This window comes from Rattus rattus, chromosome 4, assembly GCF_011064425.1.
Source record: "Rattus rattus isolate New Zealand chromosome 4, Rrattus_CSIRO_v1, whole genome shotgun sequence".
NCBI classification, from domain to species: domain Eukaryota; kingdom Metazoa; phylum Chordata; class Mammalia; order Rodentia; family Muridae; genus Rattus; species Rattus rattus.
Genome location: NC_046157.1, coordinates 3,241,659 through 3,255,709, shown reverse-complemented (window position 1 = coordinate 3,255,709; position 14,051 = coordinate 3,241,659). Strand labels below are relative to the sequence as shown.

At 49.4% G+C, this 14,051-nt stretch overlaps 1 protein-coding gene across 1 annotated transcript; it reads right to left on the bottom strand.

Moving 5' to 3' along the window:
- Positions 1-11,615: 11,615 nt before the first annotated feature.
- LOC116897781 (immunoglobulin omega chain-like) lies at positions 11,616-12,137 on the bottom strand. Its single transcript, XM_032899206.1, has 2 exons — positions 12,092-12,137; positions 11,616-12,004 (listed from the first exon to the last, which is right to left on the bottom strand). The coding sequence occupies exons 1-2, from the start codon at positions 12,135-12,137 to the stop codon at positions 11,640-11,642; spliced, it is 411 nt and encodes a 136-aa protein (XP_032755097.1). The 3' UTR covers positions 11,616-11,639.
- Positions 12,138-14,051: the final 1,914 nt, after the last annotated feature.

Sequence of the window (14,051 nt, the reverse complement as noted above, 5' to 3'; positions counted from 1 at the left end):
CGACTGGAGGGAATATAGAAAGGGCTGGCTAGGTGCCGCCATGTGCAGCTGAGTAAAAATCTCAAGTCATACTTGGATTGTGTTGCCTGAGACAAGACCAGAGCTGGAGTAACAGACCAGACCTCAAATCGAAGAGACCATCAAAGGTGGAGCTTCATGTTACTTCCTGTTAGGGCCTCACCTGTGGGCTGGGCTGTATCTCCATGGCTGAGGAGAAATGTCACAATTCGTATGGAGTGGCATAAACTCCTGGCAGGCAGTGGGAATGTGAGGTCTGAATTGAACCTCTTCCGGGACCTCTTGTATGAGACTCACAGAGGTGGTGATCAATGCAAAAGCAACAGTTTTATTGTTTCAACAACATGTTGGGGCCTTCCCCACTTCAAGTGGGAGACAACCCTAAGCAAACTCTAACAGGGAGTTATATACCTTTGATAAGGGCAGAATTCAAACAATTGGGGCAGAATTTGAACAATGGTAACTAGGCAGGGTACTACTGGTGGGGTGAAGTGACCTTCAAACTGACTCGTGATCAGTGGACCATCCAGATCTTTCCAAGTGGGGGTCGGTTCGGAGTCAAGGGGGGTTGGTTGGAAGTCACAGGTGGCTTTGCCTGATAGTTGGTTTGCAGTTGTTCCAGGAACTATCTGGCTCTATTCCTCCTGGAAGAGAGAGGTCTTAGTGTTAGGAGGTCTGTAGTGGAATTTTCCTACTGGCCAATGAATAAATATAGTCTCTGAGTTAAGATGAAAAAGAGATCATATTTATTCAGACACGAAGCAAGCATTTCTCTTGGCAAGAAGGATAGTCATTTACTGGACAAAATGAGTAACCAGGAGTCAGTTGCAAGCTCTGTTGAGGGGTACATATGCCCACTTGGGGCCTCTCCTGTCAAGGACCCTGGATGCTAGTGTGCACTGTGTCTGCACTTGGCAGAAAAGGAGGGGAAGAGAGGATAAGCCAGAGTGAGCTGTAAAACCTGGAGCTGGTCCTGAGAGAAAAGGAAGTCACAAAGTGACTGCTGGGAAATTAACTCAGGACCTCCAGAAGAGCAGTCAGTGCTCTTAACCACTGAGCCAGCCCTCCAGCCCTCCAGCTGATCCTGTCAACAAGGATGGAGCTGGCTGCTGGGCTAGAGTTGGCTTTTGTTGTTCCTGTTGATGAAGGTATTAGCAAGGGGGAGGAGGGAAAACTTCTGAAACATTTTATCCTCTACTGCTGACACCCTGGGGAGATAAAAGGTCTCACTCCAGGTGGCCATTTAACATCAAAAGCAGGTCACTCCAAGTTGCATTAAGTAGTCCTTAGTCCTAACTTTTTAAAAATGAATCAGAATAAGATTAAGGTAAAAAACATTCTTTCACATGTCCGAAAATAATGTCAGTCCAAGTCGAATGACACAAAGAGACACAAGGAAGACAATCCTTGCCACTGACAGAACAACTCAGACAATCTGCCCCTGCCACGGGCAAAAGACACACAGGCTTGCCCCTGCCATGGGTGAAATACAGATCTGGTGACTTTGTTGGCTCAAGCTGGAACCAAAGTCCTGGCGACCCCATCGGCTCACATAGGAACCAGAGCCAATGAGGCTGAGTGTCCAAACCCCTCCCCAGTTGCTATGGTGACCCCATCGCTCATGCTAGAACTGGAGTCTGAAAGGCTGGAGCGTCCTCCAAGCCTCTCTCTAGTTACCGAGGCTCTCTGAGCCTTCCTGATGCTTGCAAGCATAAACCAAACCGAAAGCAAAACACAAACCAAAAAACTAGATAGAGGAGACACACACAACCACCATACCTGCTGGAGCCATTCCTCTGACCCATTGTCCTCCTGTAGGTCCTCCACAAGAGGTGAGCTTCCGGGCCAATGCACCAAGTATGAGGTCTGAATTAAACCTCTTCTACGACTTCTTAAATGAGACTCACAGAGGCGGTGATCGATGCAAATGCAAGAGGAGTTTTATTGTTCCAACATGTTGGGGCCTATCCCACTTCAAGGGGAAGACAACCCTGAGTAAACTCTAACAGGGAGTTATATACCTTTAGTAAGGATGGAATTCAAACAATTAGGGCAGAATTTGAACAATGGTAACTAAGCAGGGTACTATTGGTAGGGCAAAGCAATCCTCAAACTGACTCATGATCAGTGGACCATCCGGATCTTTCCAAGTGGGGGTTGGTTAGGAGTCAAGGGGGGTCACTTGGGAGTCACAGGTGGCTTTGTCTGATAGTTGGCTTGCAGTTGTTCCAGGAACTAAGCTGGCTCTACTCCTCCTGGAAGAGAGAGGTCTTAGTGTTAGGAGGTCTGTGGTGGAATTTTCCCAATGGCCTTAGATTGACCCCAACTCTGGCTCTTTCAGGAAGATATCAATGCCTGAAGACAGACTACCACAGTGTGTGTGTGTGTGTGTGTGTGTGTGTGTGTGTGTGTGTGTGTGTGTGTATCAGAAGGTCCGGGATAGAGGAAGAAGAGCTGGAGTCTGCAGGAAACCCCAGGAGGAGAGTCTGGGAGGATGGAGTAAGGTCCACTGTCTGGAAAGTGAGTCACGCCTACAGATCTCCTGGTCCACAGGCCGGAACTGAGGGCCGAGGCAGTGATTGACAGGAGAGGGACAAATTTGAGGAGGGAGGGGTTCTCTGAGAGGAAAAAGCAGGAGAGCTCACACATAGGAACAGAGGACTCTGTTTTGAAGGTTTTGTGGCAGTGCAGAAGGCAGCCACTATAGTGAGTTCCAGGAGACTACTGTGCCCAGGAGCCCTGCTTCCTTCTGCACCTCTGCTGCTCTTCATGCTGGGCATTGACGGCATCAGGTGGAGAAGCCACCCCTCATAGAGAACAGAAGGGCTGGGTGTGTCACTGCAGTGCTTGGGGCCTAAAATCCACCCTTAATGCACTCCTGCTGCTCTGACATGCCATCTATGTCTCCTTGTCTTGGTACTGTGCTGGACGGTGGCAGCATAGCTGCTGGGCTGGGGCCAGGCTTGCAGACCCCTCTCCCACTTGGAAGCAGGTGAATAGTGCACATTTGCCAGCTAGAACTCTGATGCAGGTGCCCTCCACCTGTCCTACAGTGCCATCTGCCACCTACACTGGGCTTTCCTCTGGGAACTGGCAGAAGATGAAAGTGACAATGGGGCCATTCAAAGTCATTTTCCTCCACTGGTACAAAGCCAGGGCAGGGCAATGCTCTTTGACTGAGTGGTATCCCTAGCCTCACTCACTTTAGGGACCTGAGCTCGTAACCGATGGGGATGAGGCTGGGGGAAAGCAACTCGCTGGGAAGGGTGCATGAAAATCTTATCTGAGAAAATGAGGGAACTGAGAAGAGCCACCTGGGGGCGTTAATGGGCAAGAGACTGACTGCAAGAGAGGCGCAGAGAAGATTCTAGATTCCAGGTTCTTTGCTGGCCCCCTTGTCCTCATCCTTAGACTCTGAAATAGGCTTTCCCGGGCAGCAGCCTGGGAAATGAACGGAGTTAAAGTTTCAGGGACCTCGGGCCCTGGACTGCCCCTGGGTGTCCTGTCCTCAGAGCTCAGCTCCTGCTCCTCTCCATGCTCCTGTCTCAAAGCCTCCCCTCTCATCTCTGCATGGAGGAAAGGGTGTGAGCTCCTCCATGGCTTTTCCAGCCCAGATCCCATCTCTGGACTGAGTAAGCCCCAATTCTTCTCATTCTTCTGAGAGACAAGAGACGGCTTCAGTATTCATGGCCCCTCTGTGCGATACTGGCCTCAAGGCATGCTTCTGCCTCCATGTTACCTGTCTCTTTCTGACCTCCTCCTTTCCGGCTCATTCCTTTCTCCTTGAGAGCTCCACCATCATAGTTTTCTCTAATGTGCAGAATCTGGTAAGAAGACCAAGGAAACACTGTCAGCCCCCTGAGGTCATGAGTTAATCCATAAACTGTCCACCCAAATACAAGAGAACCTGTGTGCTTAGTGTTCTGTTGTGCCCAGTGGGGGAGAATTTAGACGTAACCCACAAGGCAAGAGAAGTTCCTGAGCCTGGGATGATTTGAGAATTGGGGAACACTGGGTCTTCTTGGCATTTGTGTAGCTGGCCAGAGAGGATAGACTTCAGTCATTGAAAGATCCCACACAGAGAGACCCTTACTCAAGTCTTGGGAAATCGCGGACCCCAGACACAGAGAGACCATTTTGGATGTAATAAGCAAAGGCGAGGTTTATTACAGAGACCTATTACAGAGATCTCCGGGCCGACACATATGCAGGAGACAGAGGTGTGGAAACTCAAAAGTCAGAGGTTATATAGAAAGCTAGGGGTTTTGGCGTGGTTACATACAATTGGCTCATTCAAACATAGCAGTGAGAACAAAGCAGAGAGAGTAGGTGCTAGAAGTCAGGGGCTTATCAGGGGCTGGAGGATGGCCCTGAGTGAGCTGGGGGGAGATGTCTTCCTGCCAGACGTCCCATGAATCAGTCCCATTAACTCAGGCTGGTTCCTGCATTCCTTTTCTTTATCTTTTATGGCTTGCTAGTCCTGGCTGCAGGGCTTAGCCCTGGGTCTGTGGCCTTTTGGGGTTTATTCTTTTAATTTTGTATCTCCAAACCTAGAATTCGTATAATTCTCCTTTCACCATGAAGTCATTTATAGACTACAAGGGGTAGATGGATTTATGGCCATGTAAAAATCATAGGTCCTACCAATGTTTGCACCGACTGGGACGAAAGGCACACAGGGGTCAGGGTGAGGGCTCATTCAGGTTGGCTGGTCCACTGTGACTACAGGAAGCCACACCCATGTTGTCCAGAAGTTCCATGATTGAGTCTAAGTGTCTACGGATCTAGCCAGCAGTACTCTGAGGGCCACTGTATGACTCCCTCACACATGCCTTTTAGGATGTATGCTCTGCTGTGGGTAGGCCCAAGGGCATCAGGACATCTGAGTTCCCATCCCCACCCCCACCCCCACCCCATGACTTCATTCTTTATCCAAGAGGGCTTTTACCAAAGCCAATACCAGTGCCGTGCTTGTCTGTCCAGAATGGTGAGCCGAACATGCCTTTACTCATGAAGTTTCCAGACTCGTGCAGTTGTTATAGCAACAGAAAACAGTCTTAAGACAACGAATGGGTCATGCAAGACCACCATACTCTACCAGACAGACCCAAGAAGTGATAAGGTTGAGTGAGCTCAAACCCTTCGAATCTCAGAATTGAGATTGGAAGGAGTGGAGCCGTCCCTCCCTGCCTCTACCTTCTCTGGAACACATAACCACAACATCCCACTGAGGACCATGGGCGCTGGGTCACATAACATAAACACCTGGAGTTCTTCTCCATGCTAATGAGGTATCTAGGTAGCCCCGAGCCTGCCAGCCAATGGGTTTTTCTTTCTGAGTATTCCTTCCCACAAAAAGTATTCGATCCCTGGTTCACCCCCCAAAAGTATATGCATTACATCCACCATCAAATAAACCAGTATGAACAAGCAAGGGCGGTCTCAGAGAGCTGTTTTATTGATTGTGGTAGGGGGAAGGGTTTCTCTCCTCCATCCCCTCTGGTATACTTGAACCTGGGCTCCATCCAATTCAGACTCATTTGTCCAGTGCCTCCACTCTCTGCCTCACTCGCAGATGCCCTGAGGGAAAGGTAGACCACAGACCCCTGCTCCTGACTCGCACTGGTACACCAGTGATGCCCTGGTGAAAGGCATCAGTCAACTTTTATAAGTCCATTTGGATCGCACAACCAAACTATTAATCCCCTCCATGAAATATGGAAGGATGTCCTGTATTTACCAGTCGTGAGGACCCATCAGTAGACATCTAGCTGTTTCTGCACCTTAGACGGAATAGATAAATGCCGCGGGCAGGGATGTGCAGGCAACTATGGATCCTGGCTCCATTTCCTGATTATGCTCACTTACATAAGACAAACACAGGATAGCATCTGCACGCCGTTATGTGAGGCATTTAAAACTCACTCATAAGGGATGGGAAGATAACCATCCCTTGCTTATCTGACCAAGCCAGCTCAGTCAGTCAACAGGGCCTCAAGGGAGAGATGGAGGACTGAAAAGAAAAAGATAATTAGACAACATTATAACATGACTGCAGCCAGTGTTGATGGCTGTAGCAGGTTTATTTTTCTCCAGTCTGCTTTTATGTCATTCTAGGTACATACAAGGAATGTGGTCAGTCCTAAGACATAAACAAGACAGTGAAGAACAAACCAGGCATAAAGGAAGGTCCCCCGGGTGCCGTATTCAGTCTTAATGAGACCCAGCAAGATACAAAGAACACATTCCTCAACTCTATTCATCATGAGCCTACTTCTGTGTCCTGGCCCAATGTCAAATTCCTGCCAAATTCCTCGCAGCAGCCCCAACAGCTCTCCACACTTGTTTTATAAGCACAGGGATCTCTGTTTGATCTCCAAAACCCATGTGCTTTGTTTTTGTAAATGCCAGATGTGGTGTAACAGTTGTAATCCCAGCACCAGAGAGGTGGACACTGGCAGATTCCCAGGGTCCCATGGCCAACCAACCTAGTCTACCTGACAGTGGGAGAACTTGTTTGGAAAAAAGAATGAGTGTTCTGTTGGAGTCCCCAGTCTGCCCCACCACCACCACCACATGATCCAGCAAATTCCATTCCTCTCTCTCCAGCCCCACTCACTCAGAAAGCCTCCAAACAGAAAAGGTGTCAACAGCTCAGTCCTGCATTCCTAACAACCTCACCTGAGGTCACCAGCCACGCAAGCCCCACCCCCTACCCCTGCACAAGCCCAGTGTGCAGCAGACACATCATTTTCCTTCTCCTACAGTCCATAAAATTCCCCTGCCACAGTCTGCCTGCAACTTTTCCCAGTCTTGCCCCTTGAGACTGGTGAACTCTCTCCTGGAAGGCCATTCCTAAATAAACTTGCTGGTTTTTACTTTTAATTTGGCTGAACTGGCTTATTTCATTGGCCGATTTCATCGGCAGCACCCAAGGAAGGACACTGAGGTTGTCCTCTAGCCTGTATACACACAGAGACTCGTAAATCACAGAGCAGATTAGGGGCACGGAGGGGAAGATGGGCAGTTGCTGTTCAGTGCAGTGGAATAGAATGTGTTCTATATTTGAGATTTTTGCTCTGCCATGGCATATTTCCACATGTACGGTGACATGTAGTTGAAAAATCTGCACAGTGGCCTGGTGATAATTATTCCTATTAAAACGGCAAAATTAATAAATTCCTGGTGCTCTCAGTAAGTATGTAACTGAAGCATGCTAACTAAATGCCAAATTACACATGGCTACTTTTGATTAAGGCAGTTAGAAATGGTTGTTTTCGTATCTCTAAACAGTTTTTCACGTATTGTTCCTCCATGTCATCAGTAACTAAAACGCTCAGGGCATTTCTATTTCCCTTTAGAAATTTCTTTAGAAAGAATTCACTCTTGGAACTCGATAAAGAATCTTTGTTTTTCACAATGCTGTTTGGAGCTGCTCTACAGGGTGACCAGGAGAGGGCGCTAAACTTCTTGGCCTCCCTAGAGCTGATGAGTGTCATGAGGATGGGATTCAGCAAGTCCGGCTTTTCCACCTTATCTGTTTATGCGATCTAGGTGACTTTGTTTTTACTGCTGTGCAAACGCAGGGCTCTTTCGCTTGATTATATCTTTTTAAGAAAACCCCGGGATGTATCTATTTTTACTTTTCTCCCAAGTCTGTTGCTAAAGAAAGGAAAGTGACTCCATTCACTATCGCTTTCAGGACAAAGGGTCATCTGTGGCGCCCGCGGGGAGCCTGCCAAAGAGCATGTTGGCTTCAGGCTCCCTCAGAGCCACAAGTACCTGTGGCTCTTCTCATTGATTCTCACCCCATCCCCGCCCTCAACTTCTCCAGCTCCTGGGCCTCTCTCCCAGCTTCTCGTTCCCTTATAACCCAGTTATTTCTCTCTCTCTCTCTCTCTCTCTCTCTCTCTCTCTCTCTCTCTCTCTCTCTCTCTCTCTCTCTCTGTCCTTTTGGCCACACCCTCTTTCTGTCTTGCTGTAGCCCAGTCCAATCCGCTGAACTGTTTTAGTCTACTACTTTCCCCCTCTGCTATGGACTCTTCCAAATGCCTCTGGAGAAGCTCAATACTGGATAATATTGGGTCCTGTGGCTCTGGGAAGCCACCTCTCCACCAGCTCTCCTGCCCCGGGCTCCTTACCTCAAGCTCTCCTTTCCCAGGCCCCTCTTGGTTACAGCACACTTGCCTCAATTCAGATGACAGAGGATGGTAATGCGACAGAAAACAACGAACAAACATAACAATGGAGAGACAGAAGTACAGAGACAGAGTGTGGCCAGTCACAGATGTGAAAGAGCATCTGAGCTTCTCCTTGGTCTCAGGGAGTTACAGTGACCCCGGCCATCTAACGAGAACAAACGAGTGGCCCAGGATTCATACATCGTTCAGTCTTTCGCTTGCCTGCCTCTCATCTCCTAAAGTGTTTATCACACACAGAGGATCCAGCCAGCTGGGAATTTGTAAGAGTCTTGCTAAAAATAAAATAAAATAAAATAAAATGAAAGAGAGCTATGAGGGAGGTGCTAACTGTAATCAGGAAAACAGCCCGTCTGCCCACTGGAGGAAGGCACCAATCGCAGAGTGGTCAGGAAATGGTTGCCCAGCTCCGGGTAAGGGGAGGCAGCTGTGGAGCTCTGCATCTGTGCAAACAGAGGGAGGGCACCATCCAGGGACAGGAAGTCCTCCCAATATAAACAGCTTGAGTGAAGTCTTGGAGGCCACCAGGGAACCCAGGCACCTGATCGATGGCAGTTGGCTGAATACGGACGGCAGAGATGGACAGTCCAGGCAAAAGGGACAAGAAACGGGACTTTCAGACCAGAATCTGGCCAGTGTCCAATGGCTGGGTGGTGGGGAGGGAGCCTGACTTCTGCACTTTTCATACACCACATGCACTTGTGTGGGTCTCGGTGGAGATAAGCCACAGCTGTAAAATACATTGGATTTCAAAGGCGGAGTAGCAAAGAGAAACTGATGCTCACATGCCAATTATAACGATTGCTCATTAAAATCATTAGGGGTTGGGGATTTGGCTCAGTGGTAGAGCGCTTGCCTAGCAAGCGCAAGGCCCTGGGTTCGGTCCCCAGCTCCAAAAAAAAAAAAAAAAAAAAAAAAAAAAAAAAAAAAAAAAGGTTACTTTGAAGATATGTTGTGTTGAATACGATATATATTAGACATTGTTTCACCTGCTTCTTTTTACTTTTCTGAAACTATTTTTAGAGATGGAAACCCCCCCCTTTGTTGCCCTGACCAACAACTCCTAACTTAAGCAATCCCCCTGCCTCAAGCTAACGAATAGCTGAAACTATAGATTCATGCTGACATGTTTAGTCACCTTTTTAAAAAATGTAACCACTGGTCCAATGATTCTCAACCTTCCTTCCTAGTGCTTCAACCCTTTAATACAGTTCCTCATGTTGCGATGACCCCAGCTATAACATAATTTGCTACTTCATAGTTTAATTTTGCTACTGTTGTGAATTATAATGGAAATATCTGGTATGCAGGATCTGAGATGCGACCCCAAGGGGGTTGAGATCCACAGATTGAGAATCTTTGCACGAGTGGGTCTGAAGAGAAGTCTCGGTGGGTAAACAGGAAGCCCACTCCTCCTGAGTATCCAGGTTCAATTCCCATCACCCACATGGTGGCTCATTACCATCTGTCACTAGAGTCCTAGGGGATCTGATGCCCTCTTCTGGCCTGGACATATAGACAAAACACTCATGAACTAAGCTAATAATTAAATTATTTTAAATGTAGCCGCTAGAAAGTGAGAGCTACAGACGTGGCCAGCCCACATGCTCAGAAATCAGGAAGCGGGCAAAGGTGGAGTGAAGGCAAGTTTGGGTGAAAGAATGGTAAGATAGAGTAAAGTCAAGACAAGCTGGGTGAGAGGCAAGAGGTCCCAGTGGTGGCCGGGTGAGAAATAACTTGGATGACAGGGAAAACTGACAGGGAGGAAGAACAGGCCACACCCATGACCGCTGAGCCTACATTCAGCATTCAGGTAGATTAGTCAGAGTTAGGCAGACAGCTCAGCTCAGTGGGAAAGGTGCTTGCTGCCAAGTCTCAGGGCCTGAGTTCCATATCTCAGGCTCATGTGATGGAAGAAAAAAAAAATGTCCTCTGACCTACACAGGTGGCACTGGGACCACTATTTTACAGGTAAGAGAGTCCTGGGTCAGAGAAGAAAGAATGGCCCTGGCACGTGTCCACCCCTCAGGAGGGGAAGCTGGGGATCATTTAGCAGTGGTAGATAGGTGTTCTCAATCGAATTTGAAGCCACAAAGGACACCACTTTTGCCTGGCACCTCCCTCAGGTAAAACATCCATGCAGTGCAGATGCTCACACACAGGCTTTCTCGGGGCACATCTTGCACTGCATTCCTGGATTTCCAGGCACCAAGCTGTGCCCAGGACTCTGTAAACTCTTCTAACTACCCTGCAGCCAACAAGCCTAGTGTGGCCTCAGTGGACCACTGCCTCATACTTCAAGGTCTGTCCACAGGCCACAGCTCAGAACTCAACATCGGTCAACAAAAGCTGTGAAGGCCCTTGAGACCCCAAGCAGGGATCACTGGAACCCAGGCAGGACCTGTGCCACTCCTCCCAGGCCGTTTGTGGTGAGGACCACATCCTGCCCTGCCCAGCCTCTAAGTTAGCTTTAGCAACAGCCTCTCAGGTCACTCACCCATCATCTATGGCTGTTTCTTTGTTCTAAAGACAGAACTGGGTATTTCAACAGAGTCAGATGGTCTACGAAGTCAAGGCTGGTAACATCTGGGCTTTAAGAAAATGCTGGCTGCCCCTTCCCTCCCCTGCACAGAAGGTAGATGCATCTTGATAACCCTGGGGCCTTCACTGCTACCTGGTGCCATCTGGGACTGTCACCACTCACATTGGAGAGCACGGGCTGGGTGCTGCATTTGGTAGCAGAGGCCACACCCACAATGCACAGGCAGCTCCATGACAACGGTTTGTCCATCCCACAACATCACTAGTAACAGTGAGGGGCACCTGCCCCACACCTGTCACTTGGCACCTGCTCTCCCTCAAGGTAGATGGCGTTTGCTGGGCTCCTTTACTCTGTGACTGTGGAGATGACAACAGGAGACCCTGTCCTTTGCAAGAAGGTCCTCCTCCAGGATGTCCCCCGCCCCCCGGAGCTGAGGACCGAACCCAGGGCCTTGCGCTTCCTAGGCAAGGGCTCTACCACTGAGCTAAATCCCCAACCCCCTCCATGATGTTTTTATCACCCATTTGCCCCATGATCATAAAAATAGGGCTAAGGCAGTGCTCTGCCTCAGTGTTGGGTACCTGGCCAAACTGGGCATGACTAGCCAGGGTCCGGGGATCTCTGACCTAGCCAGTTCTTAAATCGGTTCTGAGATCACAAACCAGCCAAGCCAAACTCAGTAAAATAACAGCTTTAATTCTACAATCCAGCCTCTGATGGGGCGCATAGCAACACTGCAATACAAGGAAAAGCTGGCTGGCTCCACCTTCTGCGAAGCCGGGTGTTCTACCCCTCCTCCCCAAACCAGCCTAGCCGAGCAAAGCAAACTCCGTGGTTCTGGGTCTGAATGTCTCCAGAGCCTAAGATCCCGAATCTGTCCGCTATTTTTCTTCTTCCCACTCCCTCTCCATCCTCTTCTCCTTTTCCCAGCTCCGAAGCCCCACGGCGCAGTAATACACAGCCTCGTCCTCTGGCTGCAGGTCAGAGATGCTCAGGTACCCCAGGTTCCTGGCTATATCTTTGGATCCGGAGAAGCGAGGGGGGATCTTGGGACCCTGGAGCTTGTCTGAGTGTGAGAAGAATCTCAGCAGGAACCTGGGAGGGTGGCCCGGCCTCTGCTGGTACCAGTAAATGCTGTAAATGTCAATGTTATGGTTGCTGCTCAGGGCACAGGTGAGGCGGATGGAGGTTCCAAGGAAGGAAGAGGCCGATGGTGGCTGATGCAGCACGGGCTGAGGGCCACAACCTGAGAAAATAGAAGCGTACCCATCACTGCGGCAGAGCAAGGCAAGAGGAGGGGCAAGGAGGCTCTGGGCCCCAAGAGTTCCCGTACCTGTGAGATGGGCCAGCAGTATGAGCAGGGCAGACGTCCAGGCCATGGTTCCAGACCTGCAGCACCCTGACCCCTACAACCACTGCTCCTGTGCCCTGACCAGCTGGGAAGCAGTCTCGCCCTGCTTTGCACCCTGGTTCCTGCTCACCACCCTCCCAGGCTTTCTGGGCTCTGCAACGTCACTTACCAGAATGGTTTAATGGTAGCCTTTGTGGCTCTGGGTTTGACCCAGGGAAGCATCCTGGGAGGAAGCACCTGCTGGAAAGTCATGGGCCAGAACCCAGGCGCTAGATGGTGGGCTCATCTCCCTGAGGGAGAGTGACCTCAACTCCCCTCTGAGAGGCTGAGCCCTACGGAAGCAGATTTGTAGTTCATGTTCAAATGCCTGGTGAATGGGATGAGAAGATACACCCTCAGGTTAGTAAAAAGCACCTCTTCATGCAGCAGGAAATTGGGGGTCTCAGAAAGAGGAGGATGATCTGATCCCTTCTGAGCTCTAGGAGAGTCTTCAACCTGGATCTTCCCCACCTTTAAAAAGAAAAATTAGCGGGGGGGGGGGCTGGCTTTCTGCCTCCCCACACTCAGCTCACTGCACGTGTGCCTGCCACAGACTAAACCGGACTTCATTCTTATGTTGAAGCCATATTCTCCAATGGACCTGTATGTGCAGTTAGGAGCTATTAAAAGTAACTAAGCTTAAATGAGAACAGGGCCTGAGTCAATAAACTGGCGTTCTTATGAAAATGGAAAAACTGAATAGATGCTGTGACCGAGGAATGCTAGGAGAAGATCTCCATCACTACGCTGAGACATCCTGTGTCAGACCCTTCCTCTAGGAAGCTTAGGAAGAACCTGCTGACACCCTGACTTTGGGCTTTCAACCTTCAGAGATAGAAGAATTAATTTCTCTCATTTAAGCCACTTAGCGTGCAGAACCTTATCCCCTGCAGCCTTAGGAAATGGATACAGAAGCATCTCACTCCGAGTGGGCTATAGAAATGTCATCCATCGGGTATCAGATAAACAACAGAAACTCATCGTTTACACATCTCAGAGTTGCAAAGTCCAGGTTCAGAGCTCCAGGTTATTCTGCCTGCTGAAGTCTTGTTTTCTGGTTCCCAGAGTCTGTGCCCGTTTCTGACCTTACATGACAAGGGAAACAGAGCTCGGTGGAGCCCTCGCATGAAGACTTACAACCCTCAAAGCCCTGCTCCCTCCCCATCACCTTGGGGATTACTATTTCAGCCTGTGACTATTAGGAGACATACATATTCAAACCACAGCCAAAGTGAGCCTCTCCCAGCTGCTCATTCTCCTACAAAGAGCTGGATCTTCCTGACCCTTGAACCCTTCTGCTGCCTATGTGACTCTTCATGTACCGGCTAACACTGAGTCATCTTGTCTGCCGGTCACACATGATGGCATCCACATGAATCTTAAATGAGCCTGCGTCTGGGCCAAGCCTGGAATCCATTCTTCCTGCATGCTCACAGACCAACGTCATCAGCACCAAAGGAGGGTGGGAAGGCCTCTGCAGACACAGGGCATTGGAACGGCCCTGTCCAGTCATGGTTGTAGCCATGTCTATGACCTGCTGCTCCTCCCTCCTCACACGTGCCTGGAGGCAGAGAATGAGCTGCTGGATGCTCAGCTCCAGAGTGAGAGGGGAACTTCGGTCAGCCATTTGTTCTGTATCCACTAGCCTGTCCTCATGCTTGGCTTGTGTTTGTAAAAGGCACTGGTATTGCCCGGCTCCCATGCGAGCCTCAGGATCAGAGTTGGAGATGGTCCTGCTTGTGAATGTCAGCGCTACAACCAGATAACCTCCTCCTGTGGGCAACTCTCACTGCTGACGGAATTAGAGATGTCTGGTCCTGATGATTCTCAGAAAAGAAATGCGGTTGAGAAAACAGAGCAGGGGTTGGGGATTTAGCTCAGTGGTAGAGCATCTGCCTAGCAA